This window comes from Adiantum capillus-veneris, chromosome 1 (genome assembly GCF_014529385.1).
Source record: "Adiantum capillus-veneris isolate H3 chromosome 1, ASM1452938v2, whole genome shotgun sequence".
NCBI classification, from domain to species: Eukaryota; Viridiplantae; Streptophyta; class Polypodiopsida; order Polypodiales; family Pteridaceae; genus Adiantum; species Adiantum capillus-veneris.
The window spans coordinates 137,181,213-137,197,102 of record NC_140931.1 but is presented as its reverse complement, the minus strand read 5'-3'; the positions used below and the strand labels follow the sequence as shown (position 1 = coordinate 137,197,102).

The following is a 15,890-nucleotide window of genomic DNA, read 5'->3' as shown; positions in this document are numbered from 1 at the left end:
CCGTGCAACACCCAAGAAAATTGCTCGGCGTCCTTGTCAAGGTTGTTAATATGGCTCCTTTACCCTACACAATCAAGGTAAACATTGCAAAGTGCTTGAACCTTCTCTTCTTCTGGGGGTGTGAGGCCGCCTGACCTCATCACTAATTGACACCTCCCTAGGGAGGTGGGATCAATGTCCCACAATAGGCGTCACGATGCGGGTGCAATCCGGGCCGTCTGATCGCCATTTGAACTAGGTGTGAACTAAGAGTGAGAACTCAATGTGAACACGGTGTGAACTGGGGAGGGTCTGCACACCACACCAAATTTGGTGTGAACTAGGTGTAAACTTGTCCGCGATGGCGTGATCTCTATTCTTACCACACACACACCTTTTAACGAATGCACGATAATCTAGTGGTGAGAGTTAGTTATGAGGGGTGGAGTGTTGTGGGTTCAAGTCTCTACCGAGAATCTTTTGCATTCCATAGGCAATCCAACGGTCATAATCAACCGGTGATCCTGAGCCATTCATCCCACCTCCCAAGAGGAGGTGTCAATTAGGAACGAGGGCCGCCCTATGCTGAGGTGTCTGGACACTGCAGCTCCTTCTTTCCACCTCGGCTGCGTTCCTGGCGCCTTAGAGACGTAATTGGTACTATGGGTACATTGGGTAGTCGTGTGAAGGTTGTAGCAGGTGAAAGCCACACGCTAGCTCTTACAGGTAGGCCTCCAGATTCCCGAAAGCCAGCTTATCTCAGTCCTTATTACGAGTTTTGGTTTGCTGTTGCAGCCGATGGCAAAGTATTTGCATGGGGCAAGGGTTTCTTTGGGCGCCTTGGCAACGGTAGCACTAAGGATCAATCCGTACCTGTAGAGGTCGAATTCCCCTTCGCCGATGAGTCGCCATGCCGCAGCATTCTCTCTGTTGCAGCTGGTGCCTACCATAGCTTGGCCTTGACAGGCAAGTTCTTCTCTTCTATGCTCGTGTCAAGGTTCTGATGTGAATAACATGTTTTTTCTAGTTTCTACCAATGTATGCATGCTCAGAAGTATCCAACAAATACAACCCTCCAGTTGCAGCAAGTTGGATCTTTGAGATACTTAAGGTTAATCATGTCTGAAATGCATGGACATCAAGCACAGTGTATGAGTTGGAAGATAGGTGCCTCTTGTCACAAATATTTGATGCTTCAAGGTTAAGAAGTCTACCATACAAGGTGTTCTTAGGTATTACACCTCATTGTTTGGCCTAGTACCATATGATGTTTTTCGGTATATTTTATATGTCGTATTTAACATCTCAGTGCTCCTTGATCTTCAGATGAATCGCTAGAGCATTTGTAATGGAATATTTGAAATATTTGGTTGTATAATCAGATGGATAATGATAGTTGTGCAAAGTTATTCTGCAAGAGATAAAATAGCGCACCTTAGTATGCCTGACTAGAGCATTCCGAAGGGAATATTGCTTGTAAAGGGCAGAACACTGTCACAGTATAATGGAGTCGGTAGTGGAATGCATGCTATTGCAAGCCATGAATGAAGATGGGATTTTTAAACCATATGTAGATATTTATATAATTGAATGTTATTGTGCATGCATCATAAAGTGAGGTTGCATCTAGGGATGTTTAACGATTGTGTGAAGCATGTGGTAATGCATTTTCTGAGATAGACCCTTGGCCATGTACTTTCTCGTGAGGCGATGATCTTCAATGATCATCCTACCATTACGGTCTACAACAAACTTGCCCTTTTTCCTTGCCTCAAGAATGTGGCATGTTTTTCTTTCTGTATGCCACCTGCGTGAAAGTAAAATTTTCACCCAAGTATGTTATTTTTCCCTTTGAGTGTCTTTGTATATCTCAAGAAGGTTCGCTTCTTATTCATGGCTACAATCTTTCATATCAGGACAAGCCCTTGACTGTCGCCTTTGTTGCCAACATGCTATTCATCCACAATGGGGCACTTTGTGCCTCTTATCGCTCACATGATTTTGCATCCTCATACAAAGTAGTTTTTGGTGCCCAACCAACAAGTTATATTTGTAGTGTGCACATTTCAACTTTGGAAGGGTGGCCAACCCACAACCAAGGACCGATGAGCTCATGAGAGGGTCGTAAGCAGGAGTGAAAGCATTTGGGAGGTGAACGTAAAGCTCTAACACCCATCCTCAACAATAAATATTTTAGAAGCTATAGAGGAAAATGCTGGATTCCTTACAAATATGGAGAACCAAAATGAGTGCCAAGTCAAGACATGACGAATTGTCGAGCGCCCAACATAGTCACATGGGACGCGTCCCAAGGAGTGGGGATGAGGGAATGGGGACGGGGCTCAAAGGGGTTTTTAGTGTAAAAAAGAGGGGGGGACAGCAAGTGGGGACGGGAAGCCCAAAAATGGGCGTCCCCTGTGACTATGGCGCCAAGTGAAGATGACCAAAGTGGAGGTTGCATTGATCAAGCCCAACATAGAAGCTAAAAAGAATATCCAAAAGACGAAGTGCCAAACATAGTCACATGGCACGCGTCCCAAGGAGTGGGGTTGGGGGAATGGGGATGGGGCTCAGAGGGGTTTTTAGTGTAAAAAAGAGGGGGGGGGGGGGGGGGGGGGGGGAGGGGGGACAGCAAGTGGGGACGGGAAACCCAAAAATGGGCGTCCCCTGTGACTATGGCGCCAAGTGAAGATGACCAAAGTGGAGGTTGTGTTGATCAAGCCCAACATAGAAGCTAAAAAGAATATCCAAAAGACGGAACAAGTCGAAGAAGAGGATGGAATGGAAGTGTTAAAGATAAGCGTATCATAGCGCATAAGCTAATGCTGAAAGAGCGCTGAGGCAGTGAGAGAGAGAAGTGGTACCCTCTCTAAAGCAAAACATTGTAACCAAAGAAGAAAGGCCCTTGAGGTCGAGAAGTAATCGGCAACACTCCAAGCATAGTCACAAGGGACACATTCTAGGACGGGGAACGGGGCTCAAATGGATTTTTAGTGTAAAAAGAAGGCGGGACGGCAAGTTGGGACGGGAAGCCCAAAAAAGTGCGTCCCCTGTTACTATGACTCCAAGTCCAAAGGACCTGACATAGGAGTACTACGAAGGGGCAAATGAAGTGGCTAGAGGGCAATGTCAGCAACATATCTCCTTGGAGTTATTGGTAGCAGTAGGGGCGGAAGTTGTTTCTGTCCCAGGTGAACATCTCCATCTACATCTTTGTGACTATCACCCGGTCTCTAATAACATTTAGCTGCTGTATGTACATGTCTCCCACAATAGGTACAAGTAACAATGTCGGATTATTTGTGTTGAGTAGTAGGTCCACCACGACGAGCTACTAAAGCAATGTCACCCTATGTTAAGAGTTTGGTATGGGATACTATGGACCTTTCCTGATCTTGCGGAAGACTGAAGTGACCATACCATTGGAAGATCCACAATGCATTTTATGTGAGTCTTCTATTAATGCGATAAATTTGCAATCGCTAAAGGAAATTAATGGAATTAAAGTTGTGAGTAGAGAAACACGTGATATCTTTGAAGATATTGCAAAGTGTAGATAGAGAGTAGTGAACATGTTGTGAAAAAAATGCGACATCGATATAAGTGATCAAGATGCACAATGGTTCTAGGCACATATAGGGTTTGCACTAGGCATTTTGTCGGTTTTATATCTTTGTGGATTTTCTGTGTTGGGTATTTTTAGAGGTTTTTCCTAGCATAGAGTAGGCTCACCATAACACTGCAGCTTTTTCCACTTTCTGGGCATCTTGTGTCATGTTGCCTTCAGAGTTACCGAGTTGCTGACAAACTCTCTCTCTCTCTCTCTCTCCCTCTCTCTCCCTCCCCCCCCCCCTCCCCCCCCCCATACCTTTTGTTGCTAAATTGGCTTTATCTAACATAAAAATAATTCTAAGTGATTTATCGGATTTATAAGTGAGGGTTTTTTCGCTTGGAAGACAGAAAAAAATATTTTTAAATGAATTATTGGAATTGAGTGAGAGGGTTTTTCTCACTAGAGACATCTGAGTACAGAATGTTCCTAGTGCGTCATTCAGGGTAATGACGGGAGCACTGTGAAAGGGAATATCTGTAAGGCCACCAGGAACGGGTACTTTTGACGCGTCACATTGGATGGGTGAAAGGAGCATCGAGAAGAAGTATTCGACCATCCGGGAACGGACATCTCTGATGCGTCACGAGATGGCTGACATAGAGCATTGCGAGGAGATTGTACCGTAAGTTCGGTAGGAAAAGACTAGGTGATGCATCACAAGGTGGGTGACGGGTGCATTGGAAAGGAAATATCCATAGTCAGGAGGAAATTTCCGAATTGTGTTAGAATTGTGCACAAGGAAAAGGAAGCACTTGATGAAGATGGGTTTAGAGGAAACTTTGAGGAAATACAATTGCTTTTTGAGAAAGCAGGTTGCTTTTCGGAAAAGCAGATGCTTTCCCGCGAGGAATTCTATATCTGCATTGCATTCGTGCATATGGTTGCATCCAGGGATGTGCTGTGTAAGCATTTTTTTTAACTTATAAGGTTTTATTGAGTTTTTGGGCATATTCAAACCATTTTTAAAATATGCCGGTTAATAAGTGGGCAGCTACCTGGAAAATAAAGTAGCATAAACCTGCGAGCGATTTCTCTCTCTCTTTTTGACATAAGACCCCAAAAAAAAAAAAAAAAAAACACGGCCAAGATCTCTTCGTGGGCATCCAACGCTCAGCTATCTTTGCCGTGGCCAGGGAGCTATAGAAGCATCACACGCCCTCTCCCAGAGGGAAGACTAGTTTTCGCAAGGAGAAGATGCTGTTGCAGATTTTAGCCGCAAAGAAGACGTTACCGATGATGCCCATGGCTGCCCCAAGTGTATCAGATGTCGCCAGGACCCAGTGCGCGAGTTCCCTCATGAAGAAGTGCCTACGGAGCGTGTTTCTATCTTCTGTTTATCTCTGTTTTCAGCCTAGAAATTTCGTAGTCGTAGACGGGGCTGATTTACGAGAAGCAACCCGAGAACCCACCTCTTTTGTGTGTAGGATTGGAAGAGAGGATTTTCTTTGTAGAGATCTCTTCCGGGGGATTGCTTTTCGAGAATGATTTTCATGTTATGATCTTTAAGTATTTGTTTGCAAGTGTACTTCCTGTTAGTGAGGGAGTAGGAGCAGAGGAAGGCATGAGCCTCTACAGGAGAAAAGCGCTCTGATGAACTAGAGCTAGATCAGCCCAAGGGTTTCGTACCCGAGTTTGGGACATAGATCCACGGATCCGAGAGTGGTAGACTTTCGAGTTGGGATTCAGAAATTGAGATTCCCAAGAAAGGACTTCGTGTCCAAGAACGCAGAGTTGTTCTGCGGAAAAAGGAATCTGGAACGAGTCGGAAAAGAGTTGCAGGGATGCCATACCCTAAGTCTAGAAGGTGAGATTAGAGGCGAGAACCTTGGTTCTCAAGGATTTGGAACAAGGAATGGAAGTTCCTTGGAATAGGGTTTTGCCCGAGGAATAGGAAGCCGAGGCTTCCGGGAACCATCAAGTCGTATTCTAGAATGAATGTGGTAATACGTTCGTGCTTGTATAGACTTCTCCTTAGTAATAAAGATACTATTACCGGGGGGGGGGGGGGGGGGGGGGAGCAGCCCATCTTCGGTCCCATACTTGTCGATCTTCACTCTCTCTCTATATATATCATCTGGCTTCAGTATTAAGTGATAAATTCTATTTATCCAAATATATTTTATATTGCCACGTTGCTCCCGTTTGTGACAGTGGTATCGGAGCATGGTCTCCTCTCCTTCTCTGTAAAGGAGGACTCTAGGAAGATACGGGAAGAAGCCATGACAAGCAAAGAGAGAAGTAAGCAGGCGGAACCCTAAGCCCTGCAGGAAAAGCTCGCAGAGTTGGCAAGATTTTTCTCTCTGCAAGAAGTCTACAAGACTTGGGATTCTCTGAGAAGGCGACAAGAGCATGATGCTCAAGAACCTAGAGAATCCGAGGAGCAGAATGCTCAAGATCCTTCAGGACATATCCACGAACATCAATACAGAACCATAGCCAAGAAAACCCATCTTTTCGGGAAGGATATGAAGGTCTTTAGACCTCAGAACACTTCGGTCAAGTTTGATACTTTTGACGGAAGGGAAGATGTCCCTTGACAGTTCGAAGTTGCCTTTGCAAATTGGGGGATTGTAAGTACTTGGTGGTATACCAAAGCTGTGCAAAGAACTTACAACAAGACTTGGATTCAAGTCGAGGCTGAATTTTTAATTTTTTTGACAGATCTTTTTCCCTCTACGCTTGAGGAACTTCGGTCAAGTTTGATACTTTTGACGGAAGGGAAGATGTCCCTTGACAGTTCGAAGTTGCCTTTGCAAATTGGGGGATTGTAAGTACTTGGTGGTATACAGATCTTTTTCCCTCTACGCTTGAGGAAGGCATCCAAGAAGATTGGGTTCGGTTTGCCCAATAGGAACACGAGCGAGTCAAAGCAAGTAGTGGTTTACTCTTGCCAAGGTAGCTTCACTCTTGACACTCTACGAGGAAGGAAAGATGATGAAATTTAACGAAGGACTTTTGCCCGGATTTTGTAGACGCATCTGCAAGATACTTTGCGGCAGATGGGGGAGTCAGCAATAAAAGCTGAAAGTGTACACCTCAGTGTACATAGAATTTAATCCCCGCAGGGGGACGAGAATCATTGAACATAGAAACATCAAATTTTTGTTATCCCTCCTCGACGGATATGTGGCCATTTGAATAAAGTTTGGAGTAAGGGAATTCAAACTGATTCTTGAGATTTTGAACAGAAGACTCTCAAACTTTAAGTGAGAGGGTAGGTCTTTGATCAAGGTTAAATCTTTGAGGGATTCGAAAACTGTATGTTGCTTTTATGCACGAGATATGCATGTGTCTAATCAGGACAATCACTCTCGAGTATTTATGAGAGTAGATAAAGTTGGAACATTGTTCTATGAGATGAACTGGTTTGCTAACTATCCAAAAGGTCAATAATTGATATGGTATTCAGTAGTCCTCCAACAAATTACCTGCTATTGCGAGTAGGACGGCAGAAAGGAAGGAACCATTCTGAGATTTCAAGCAGAGTAAAAGCTTTCGCTAAGTTTGAAGCCTAAACCAATTAATGGAAGCTATGGTAGTGCTTTTTGTACTAGTGAATGAACACTCTCTTTATGAGGGAAGGAACAAGCAACGGCTACAGCCTGTGCTCGAGGAATCCAAGGATTGAAATCCTAGTTTATTGATGAGTGGGTTTTACTCTAAGATAAAGATCGTCAGGTTGAGCGTCTTGGCTCTAAGGATCTTATGAAGGGAAGGTAATTTCCGAGGTTCACCGAAACTCCAAGCTTAAGAATTATGTACACCTTTGGATACATGGATAACACACGAAGATGCAGATCTATGCCAAGGAACTGGAAGGGAGTTTGTTATACTCTCTTGAGTGCCTTTTTGCACGCAAGGATATTTGACACGAGAATATCTATTTGAGATGTGTAACGTGTTCGGTAGAAGGAATTTGAGTCTCTTTACGGAGAAGAGGTTTTCCTGATGGTCGTTGATCATTGAGTACGCTATGTGCTTTTACCATTACAGTAGCAACTTTTGGTTGCAGTATATGTTTCTCCCGAGCAGGTCAGTAGCATTTACACGCTGTTGGAATAAATTTGAACTATTATGCTCGTAAAAGTATAATTCACCAACCGTTTCAAAATGGTAAGAATTACCTTAACCACATACGGGAGAACATCCTTGAGATCTAAAGCAGGTTCGCCCTTAAGTGGGCCGAGTTTGAACTTATGTTCATAGGATGGTATGGCTAAAATCCTATCTGCCTAAGATTTTGCAAGTTGTCATTGATGCTTGGAAGGTGAATCATTTTTTATGATTTTGGAAGGAAGAGACGCTAATGGGTGTCGGGAAAACAATGTTGGTAGTAATAACTCGCATGAGGAAAAGATTGGAAAGAAGTGCCTCCATGCACAAGGAATCTTCGGATCGGAACCATCTGCCTACGTTGAGCGACGATTTGGAAACCTTCTTTAATGTGATTGCAGGCTCTGTTTGTGAAAGAAAGACATCGAGATTAATGCTCTATGATTTGGATATTCCCAATGTGGGAGGACACAAGAGGTTTAATACCCTCCGGACTAATAGCGCAGGATTACGCGTAAGGACAGATACCTAGATTGATTTCTAGGAGGATTATTCTTCTTGGGATTGAGAAGGTGGAATTGAGTTAACAGATTCTCGGATGAGGAAACTTCCGATTTGTTTGAAAGCCGCGAATGACGAGTTCTTACATGGCTCGTAAGTTTGATGATTGGTGAAGGATATCCTTGAGGTACTAGAGGAACGACATGAACCAGTAAGGTAAGTATTGAATTATTGAATGTTTAATTTAATTTTTAAGTTCTCTTTTGAGAAAGGACTAGCTCAACTCACCATTGAGCAAGATTTGGAATCGTTTCGGTTTCTTCCCGTCAGTTCAATTGGATCTCTACAATTGAGGACAACTGTTTATAAGTGAGAGGGATTGAGAGACAAATAGTTTATTTAAATTCTAAATGAGTTATTGGATTTATAAGTGAGAGGGTTTTCTCGCTTGGATTACCAAGGAAAATAATTGTAAATGAATTATTCGGATTTTGAGTGAGAGGGTTTTTCTCACTAGAGACATCCAAGCACAGAATGTTCCTAGTGCGTCATTCAGAGTAATGACCGGAGCACTGTAAAAGGGAATATCTGAAGGAACGGGTACTTCTGATGCGTCACATCGGAAGGGTGACAAGGAGCATCGAGAAGAAGTATTTGACCATTCGGGAATGGACATCTCTGATGCGTCATGGGATGGGTGACATAGAGCATCGCGAAGGAGATCGTACCGTAAGTTCGGTAGGAAAAGACTAGGTGATGGGTATTCCTGATGCGTCACAAGGTGGGTGACGGGTGCATCGAAAAAGGGAATATTTATAGTTGGGAGGAAATCCCGAACTATGTTAGAATCGTGCACATGTCACAAACTAGGTGATGTGGCACAGACCTCGGCACACACACACACACACACACACACACACACGTAAACTGCTGACGTGGCAGTCTCCCGGATTTCACGCTATATTGTTGATGTGGCAGGACCGTATGGCAGTTCCACAAATCACGCCTGAAAAAAGTGGTAGATTGTACGGAATGCTGACGTGGCTGATTTGCGTGAGGAAAACCAGAGAAAATGCTACGCAATGTTTGGGAGAAGCTTTTTGAAGCTTTCCTTTATTTTTTATGAAGCTTATGAGACAATTGCTTTATGTTTAATAAGATGGCAGCTTTTGGGGGCTTTGCTTTTAGCATCCCTTGTAAACTTATAAACAAGTGGGCAATGCTCCCACTCTTCAGAGCATCTGGACGCAGAGTCTGTTGCAGATTAATACAAAAAGAAATACTGAAAGGGGCGCCAGTCTTTGGGGCCAATATCTCTAGGCACGGAACTCCGCCGGGCTGTGTCGAATCAATTGTAAACTGTGAACTGTTTTGAAGTGAATCTCTGCTGTGTTGCGGTAGAATCTTGACTTGGAGTGTCCAAGTTTGTCACAGTTCCACTTCTAGATTGTCCATGTGCAGGGACAAAAGAATTTGGTGGCAGATGCTTTGTCTCGGAAGTCGTTGTTTCTGTATATTTCCGCGATACATAACAGGAGCTTCGAGGATATGGTTGTTCAGTATGCCACAGATACAGATTTTGCAGATATTTTCACTTGAATACGGAACGGGGAGGTAGTAGTGGGATATTCTATTCGGGATGGCTACTTGATGAAGAAAACCATGTTGTGCGTTACACAACCGTTAAGAGAAAAGGTTCTATCAGAATGCCACTGTCCATCTTTTACGGGTCACCACGGCATTGCTACCACCTTGAAAGGTGTGGAGAGATACTTCTTTTGGCCGAGATTCAAGAAAGATGTGGACGATTTTGTACGCAGTTGCTTGGTATGCCACAGGTCAAGTTTGACAGGCATAAAGCACAGGGATTGTTACAACCTTTATCCATACCCACCCGCCCCTGGGAAAGTGTTGCAATGCATTTCATTTTTGATCTCTCGAGAACACAGAGTGGTCACGATGGTATGTGGACTGTTATTGACAGATTTAGCAAGCAAGCTCATTTCATTTTAGTGAAGAAAAGAGTCAAGCCGGATCACTTAGCGAGACTGTTTGTGGCCGAGATCTTCAGATTACATGGCATGCCTGAGACGATTGTCTTCGACAGAGACCCCAGATTTACGAGTTTGTTTTGGAAGGCTATTTGGGAGAACATTGGCACGCGGTTGCAGATCTCATCATCTTTCCACCCGCAGACAGATGGGCAATCGGAAATTGCAAATTCAGTCGTACTGGATTTATTGAAGTCTTACATCTCGGATCAGAAGACTCAATTCCAGAAAAGTATTTGCCTTTGGTGGAATTTACCTACAATAACACGATTCACTCTTTGACGGGGAAGGCGCCATTTGAGATTATTGAAGGTGTTACGAAGGTTCCACCCTTCCTAAGCACGAAAAAAAAGATTTTTGAAGCCGACGAGTACACACGGGACTTAGACACGTCTTTTGCCAAGGTCACGGGAGGCTTTGCAGAAATCTCAAGAAACACACAAAAAGACAGCAGATCAACATCATCGCGACTTGAAATTAAAGGAGAACGATTGGGTGCTCTTACGTTTTGAGAAGGCACGCCTGATAAAGAAAAAGGGAAAGGAGCAGCTTTTTCCAAAGCTTAGCATGAGATACTATGGACCTTTTCAGATTTCCAAAAAGATAAATGATGTCTCCTTTCGAGTGAAGCTGCCTGATACTTGGAGGATTCACAATGCTTTTCATGTGAGTCTCCTGAAGCCTTTTAAAGGCGATGTGCCCGATGATGGGGAGCCAAATGAGCAACCGGAAGTGGAGGAAAACGAGGAGATACTCGTTCCAGAACAGATTTTGGCACATAAAGATAGAAAGGTAAAAGGTAAAATGATAAGGCGGTTCTTGGTTAAATTCAAGAACTATCCCGCATTGGATGCAAAGTGGATGGAGCAGGAGGACCTGTCAGATACTCCTCAGATTGTGAACCTTTACCTTGAAGTATTTGGTTTAGCATAGTCTATTCTAAATTGAACCCCGAACTCAACTGGGCCGAATTTGGTGCAGTGGGTATGCACAAGAGGGGAGTTACTCCACTCCTTTGTCAAGAAATTGCCCCGATTTTTGATACTAAAGTTACTGATGTCTCTTTTGAGTTTCAGGGATACTGCGGTTGACAGTATTCTGCTGTATGACTTTATGAACTGGAATTCCCGATAATATGATACTGATTTGTTTTGACTTGTCTAAGTGCAGGAACTGATAGACGAAATGACAGCAGCATTTCGGTCTCGAAGATCTTGATAGACGTGATTGCAATAAGGAGTAGTTAATTGGGCATCTATGAGGTCCTCAGTGGATCTAGATGCGATTGCTAAATACGTTGGTGATTAATCCTGGTCTGAGATCCGAATGAATCTTGAATGTGATTTTTCATCTGATGTCGTGTAATGTTGTGTGATATCGTGTGATGTGACTGTTGATTGGTACATGTGCTAGATGTGTGTTTCTAGTGCGTCGGTACTAACAGTCAGTATCTGCTAAAACAATTTATGGTCTCTGTCTGTTTTGCAGGCGTAATCAAGGGCGATTACAATACTTTCAAGAGGGGGGTATGTCACAAACTAGGTGACGTGGCACAAACCTTCACACACACACACACACACACACACACACACACACACACACACACACACACACACACATACACACACACTCCCGTAAACTGCTGACGTGGCAGTCTCGCGGATTTCACGCTGTATTGCTGACGTGGTAGGACCCTACGACAGTTCCGCAAATCGCGTCGGAAAAAAGCGGCGGGCTGTAGGGAATGTTGACGTGGCTGATTTGCGGGAGGAAAAGCAGGAAAAATCCTACGCAATGTTTGGGAGAAGCTTTTTGAAGCTTTGCTTTATTTTTTATGAAGCTTATGAGACAATTACTTTATTTTTAAAAAGATGGAAGCTTTTGGGGGCTCTGCTTTTAGCATCCCTTGTAAACTTATAAATAAATGGGCAGGGCTCCCACTCTTCAGAGCATCTAAACGCAGAGTATGAGAGTGAGACCGTATGAGAGTGAGACCCCTCCCACTCCTTGGTACTTTTGAGTTGCAGATTAATACAAAAAGAAATACCGAAAGGGGCGCCAGTCTTGGGCCAATATCTCTAGGCACGGAACTCCGTCGGGCTGCGTCGAATCAATCGTAAACTGTGACTATTTTGAAGTGAATCTCTGTTGTGTTGTGGTAGAATCTTGACGTAGAGTGTCCAAGTATGTTACAGCACAAGGAAAAGCAAGCACTTGAATGAAGATGGGTTCAAAGGAAATTTTGAGGAAATACAGTTGCTTTCTGAGAAAGCAGGTTGCTTTTTGGGAAAGCAGATGCTTTCCCGTGAGGAATTCTATGTCTGCATTGCATTCATGCATGTGGTTGCATCCAGGGACGCCTGGTAAGTGTTGTGTAAGCATTGTTCTTAACTTACAAGGTTTTATTGAGTTTTTGGGCAGATTCATACCATTTTTAGAATATGCCAGCCGCCCACTTAATAAGTGGGCAGCCACCTGGAAAATAAAGGAGCATAAACCAACCAGCGATTTCTCTCTTTCTGGCAGAAGACCAAAAAAAAAAAAAAAAACCCCATGCCGCGATCTCTACGCGGGCATCCAGCGCTCAGCTATTTTTGCCGTGGCCAGGGAGCTATAAAAGCATCACACGCCCTCTCCCAGAGGGAAGACCAGTTTTCGCAAGGAGAAGATGCTGGTGCAGATTTCAGCCGCAAAGAAGATGTTGCCGGTGATGCCCATGGCTGCCCCAAGTGTACCAGATGTCGCCAGGACCAAGTGTGCGAGTTCCCTCGCAAAGAAGTGCCTACGGAGCGTGTTTTCATCGCGACAAGCTACTGTTTTTCTCTGTTTTCAGCCAAGAAACGTCGTAGATCGGGCTGATTTATGAGAAGCAACCCAAGAACACACCTCTTTTGTGTGTAGGATTGGAAGAGAGGATTTTCTTTGTAGAGATCTCTTCCGGGGAATTGTGTTTCGAGAATCGAGTTGCGTTTTGAACGTCGAGACTTTGAAAGTAATGATTTTCATGTTATAATCGCTAAGTATTTGTTTGCAGGTGTACTTCCTCTTAGTGAGGGAGTAGGAGCAGAGGGAGGCTTGAGCCTCTGCAGGAGAAAAGTGCTCTGAGGAACTAGAGCCAGATCAGCCCAAGGGTTTCGTACCCGAGTTTGGGACGTAGATCCACCGATTTCAGAGTGGTAGACCCTCGAGTTGGGATTCGGAAATTGAGATTCCCAAGGAAGGACTTCGTGTTCGGGAAAGCAAAGTTCTATTGGGGGAAGAGGACTTTGGCAACATAGTCGGAAAAGAGTTGCAGGGATGTCATGCCTTGAGTGTGGAAGGTGAGATCCAGAGGCGAGAACCTTGGTTCTCAAGGATTTGAAACAAGGAATGGAAGTTCCTTGGAATATGGTTTTGCCCTAGGAATAGGAAGCCGAGGCTTCCGGGAACCATCAAGTCTTATTCTAGCACGAACGTGGTAATACGTTCGGTTCAAGTGCTTGTATAGACTTCTCCTCAGTAATAAAGATACTATTACATGGGACGTGGGGGGGGGACAACCCATCTTCTGGTCCCAGTACTGTGTCTATCTTCTCTCTCTCTCTCTATGTATCTATTCCTCTGTATATCATCTGGCTTGAGTATTAAGTGAAATTCTATTTATCCGAATATGTTTTATAGTGCTACGCGCTCCCGTTTGTGACACCTTCACAAGGGAAACTTTCATAACTTCTATCCTCTCCATCTCTCTCTCTCTCTCTCTCTCTCTCTCTCTCTCTCTCTCTCATAACTTTCAGGATGTGGCTATATGGCACGGTGGCGTATTTTTGAGTGTCTTTGAGACTTCCCTGCGCGCCATTCGGACAATTGGCAATGATGCAACTATTCTTCTCTCTCTCTCTCATAATTTCCATAAATTTTCAGGATATGGCTATATGGCGCGATGGCGTATTTCTAAGTTTCTTTAAGACTTCCCCACGCGCCATTCGGACAATTGGCAATTATGCAACTATACTTCTCTCTCTCTCTCTCACTATCTCTCTCTACACGTTCACTAAGACACTCCATGCTTATAAATGCTTGAATTTGGTTTTTCTTGAAGAAATACACTATGGGCACATGGCCCTAAAATTGAACTTAGAACTAATTGTTAGTTAAGTTAGTTTTGCTAGTTAAGCTAACTTGAATATTTGATTAAGTTAGTATGCTAACTACCACTACTTGGTTGAAACTATCTGGATGAGATCTAATTAACTCATAGCCTAACTAGATCACAAAGGAAACTTAACTAGGTTAGGCTAAGGCTATACCCTAAACATGGAATGAACTAGGCCTTAATGTCTTTTGACTTGGGGACTTGGGATGTAATAAACCCAAGGGCCTATACCATGGGCCGACTTGAAGGTAGAATCCTTTTGCATAGAATCCTAGGTAGTTAAGATAGGCCCGATGGCGTAGTTATAACATCTTTACTATAGTTGAAATCGATGATAAGCGCCTCGAAATTTGTGAGGCTTTAAAAGCAGTCCACCCTAGTAGCATGGTGTGCAGGCTTGATCTAGGGCACCTTTGATGCAGAACAGAGTAAGATACTCTGAGCAAGAGAAGCAAGACTTAAAAGTGAGCTCATTATTTTGAGCTCTTTTAGTTTCCATTTCAGTATTTCTTAACAACAATTGCTTAATATGTGAGCATAGCAAGGGCTTCCTTTATGTTAGAGCCTTGCTGATTAAGATATCAAGTAAGAGTAAATCATTAGCTTTACACCTCCTCCTCCTCTTCTGAGCGAGTATACCAGTACTGAACTTGGAAGTTTGAAGTTTCAAACCACTTTGCCATGGCGTTGAACAAAGCGACTAGACCATTTGAGGTACCAGAACAATTAGTTTATGCTTAACTTTTTCTTTAAGGTATGGAGTAGTGACTAAACTCAGGAAATGGGCATGCATGTTAACTATTAGTACAAGGGTACCATGTTAGATGCATGGTTTAGCTGGGATGAATGTATCAAGGAAACCTGGCGAGATTAACCTGTCTCAGAGAATTAATAGACTTTTCCTTGTTAGATTCTTCCACCTTTTACAACATTCTCCTCTTTTAGTATAGGTTAGGGTGACATGGATGACAACTAGAGTCACCCCAATTATTTGTAATGCTGTTTGCAAAATAATCCACTGATTGTTTTCTTACTGTGGATGCAGGTAAGGGTGCTCTCTATGTGGCTTTGCTAAAGGAAGGACGTGCTGTCACTTTTTCCTTTTCTCTAGCAGGACCCAGAGAAACTAAGATCTGGCCTGCACAAAAGAAAGACGTATCTTTTAGTGTGAATGACTAAATAGATAATTGAAATGGATGGTTCTTGAATTTTTGATGAAGTCTCATGTGCTACTCTAGCCTATATAAGTAACTTTCAGGATGTGGTTGTATGGTGCGGTGGCGCATCTTTGAGTTTCTTTAAGACTTCTCCACGTGCCATTTAGACAATTGGCAATGATGCAACTGATGTGGTTGTATGGCGTGGTGGCGTATTTCTGAGTTGCTTTAAGGCTTCCCCGCGCGCCATTCGGACAATTGGCAATGATGCAACTCTCTCTCTCTCTCTCTCTCTCTCTCTCTCTCTCTCTCTCTCACACACACACACACACACACACACACACACACACACACACTTTTCCCTTTTCTCTAGCAAGACCCTTGAGAAACTAAGATCTGGC

General features: G+C 43.5%; 1 protein-coding gene across 4 annotated transcripts in view; it reads left to right on the top strand.

The window, feature by feature from the left end:
- Positions 1-546: 546 nt before the first annotated feature.
- Positions 547-15,890, top strand: part of LOC147465639 (ultraviolet-B receptor UVR8-like) — a 71,883-nt gene continuing 56,539 nt past the window's right edge. For 2 of the 4 annotated variants that reach the window (XM_086521096.1, XM_086521113.1), the window contains exons 1-2: positions 547-705; positions 775-945. In XM_086521096.1, the coding sequence (XP_086377222.1) occupies positions 642-705; positions 775-945 (235 nt within the window). In that variant the 5' untranslated portion in view covers positions 547-641. Of the gene's footprint in view, positions 706-774; positions 946-15,377; positions 15,488-15,890 lie in introns of all 4 variants that reach the window. The other 2 variants (XM_086521089.1, XM_086521080.1) reach the window with 2 other exon arrangements.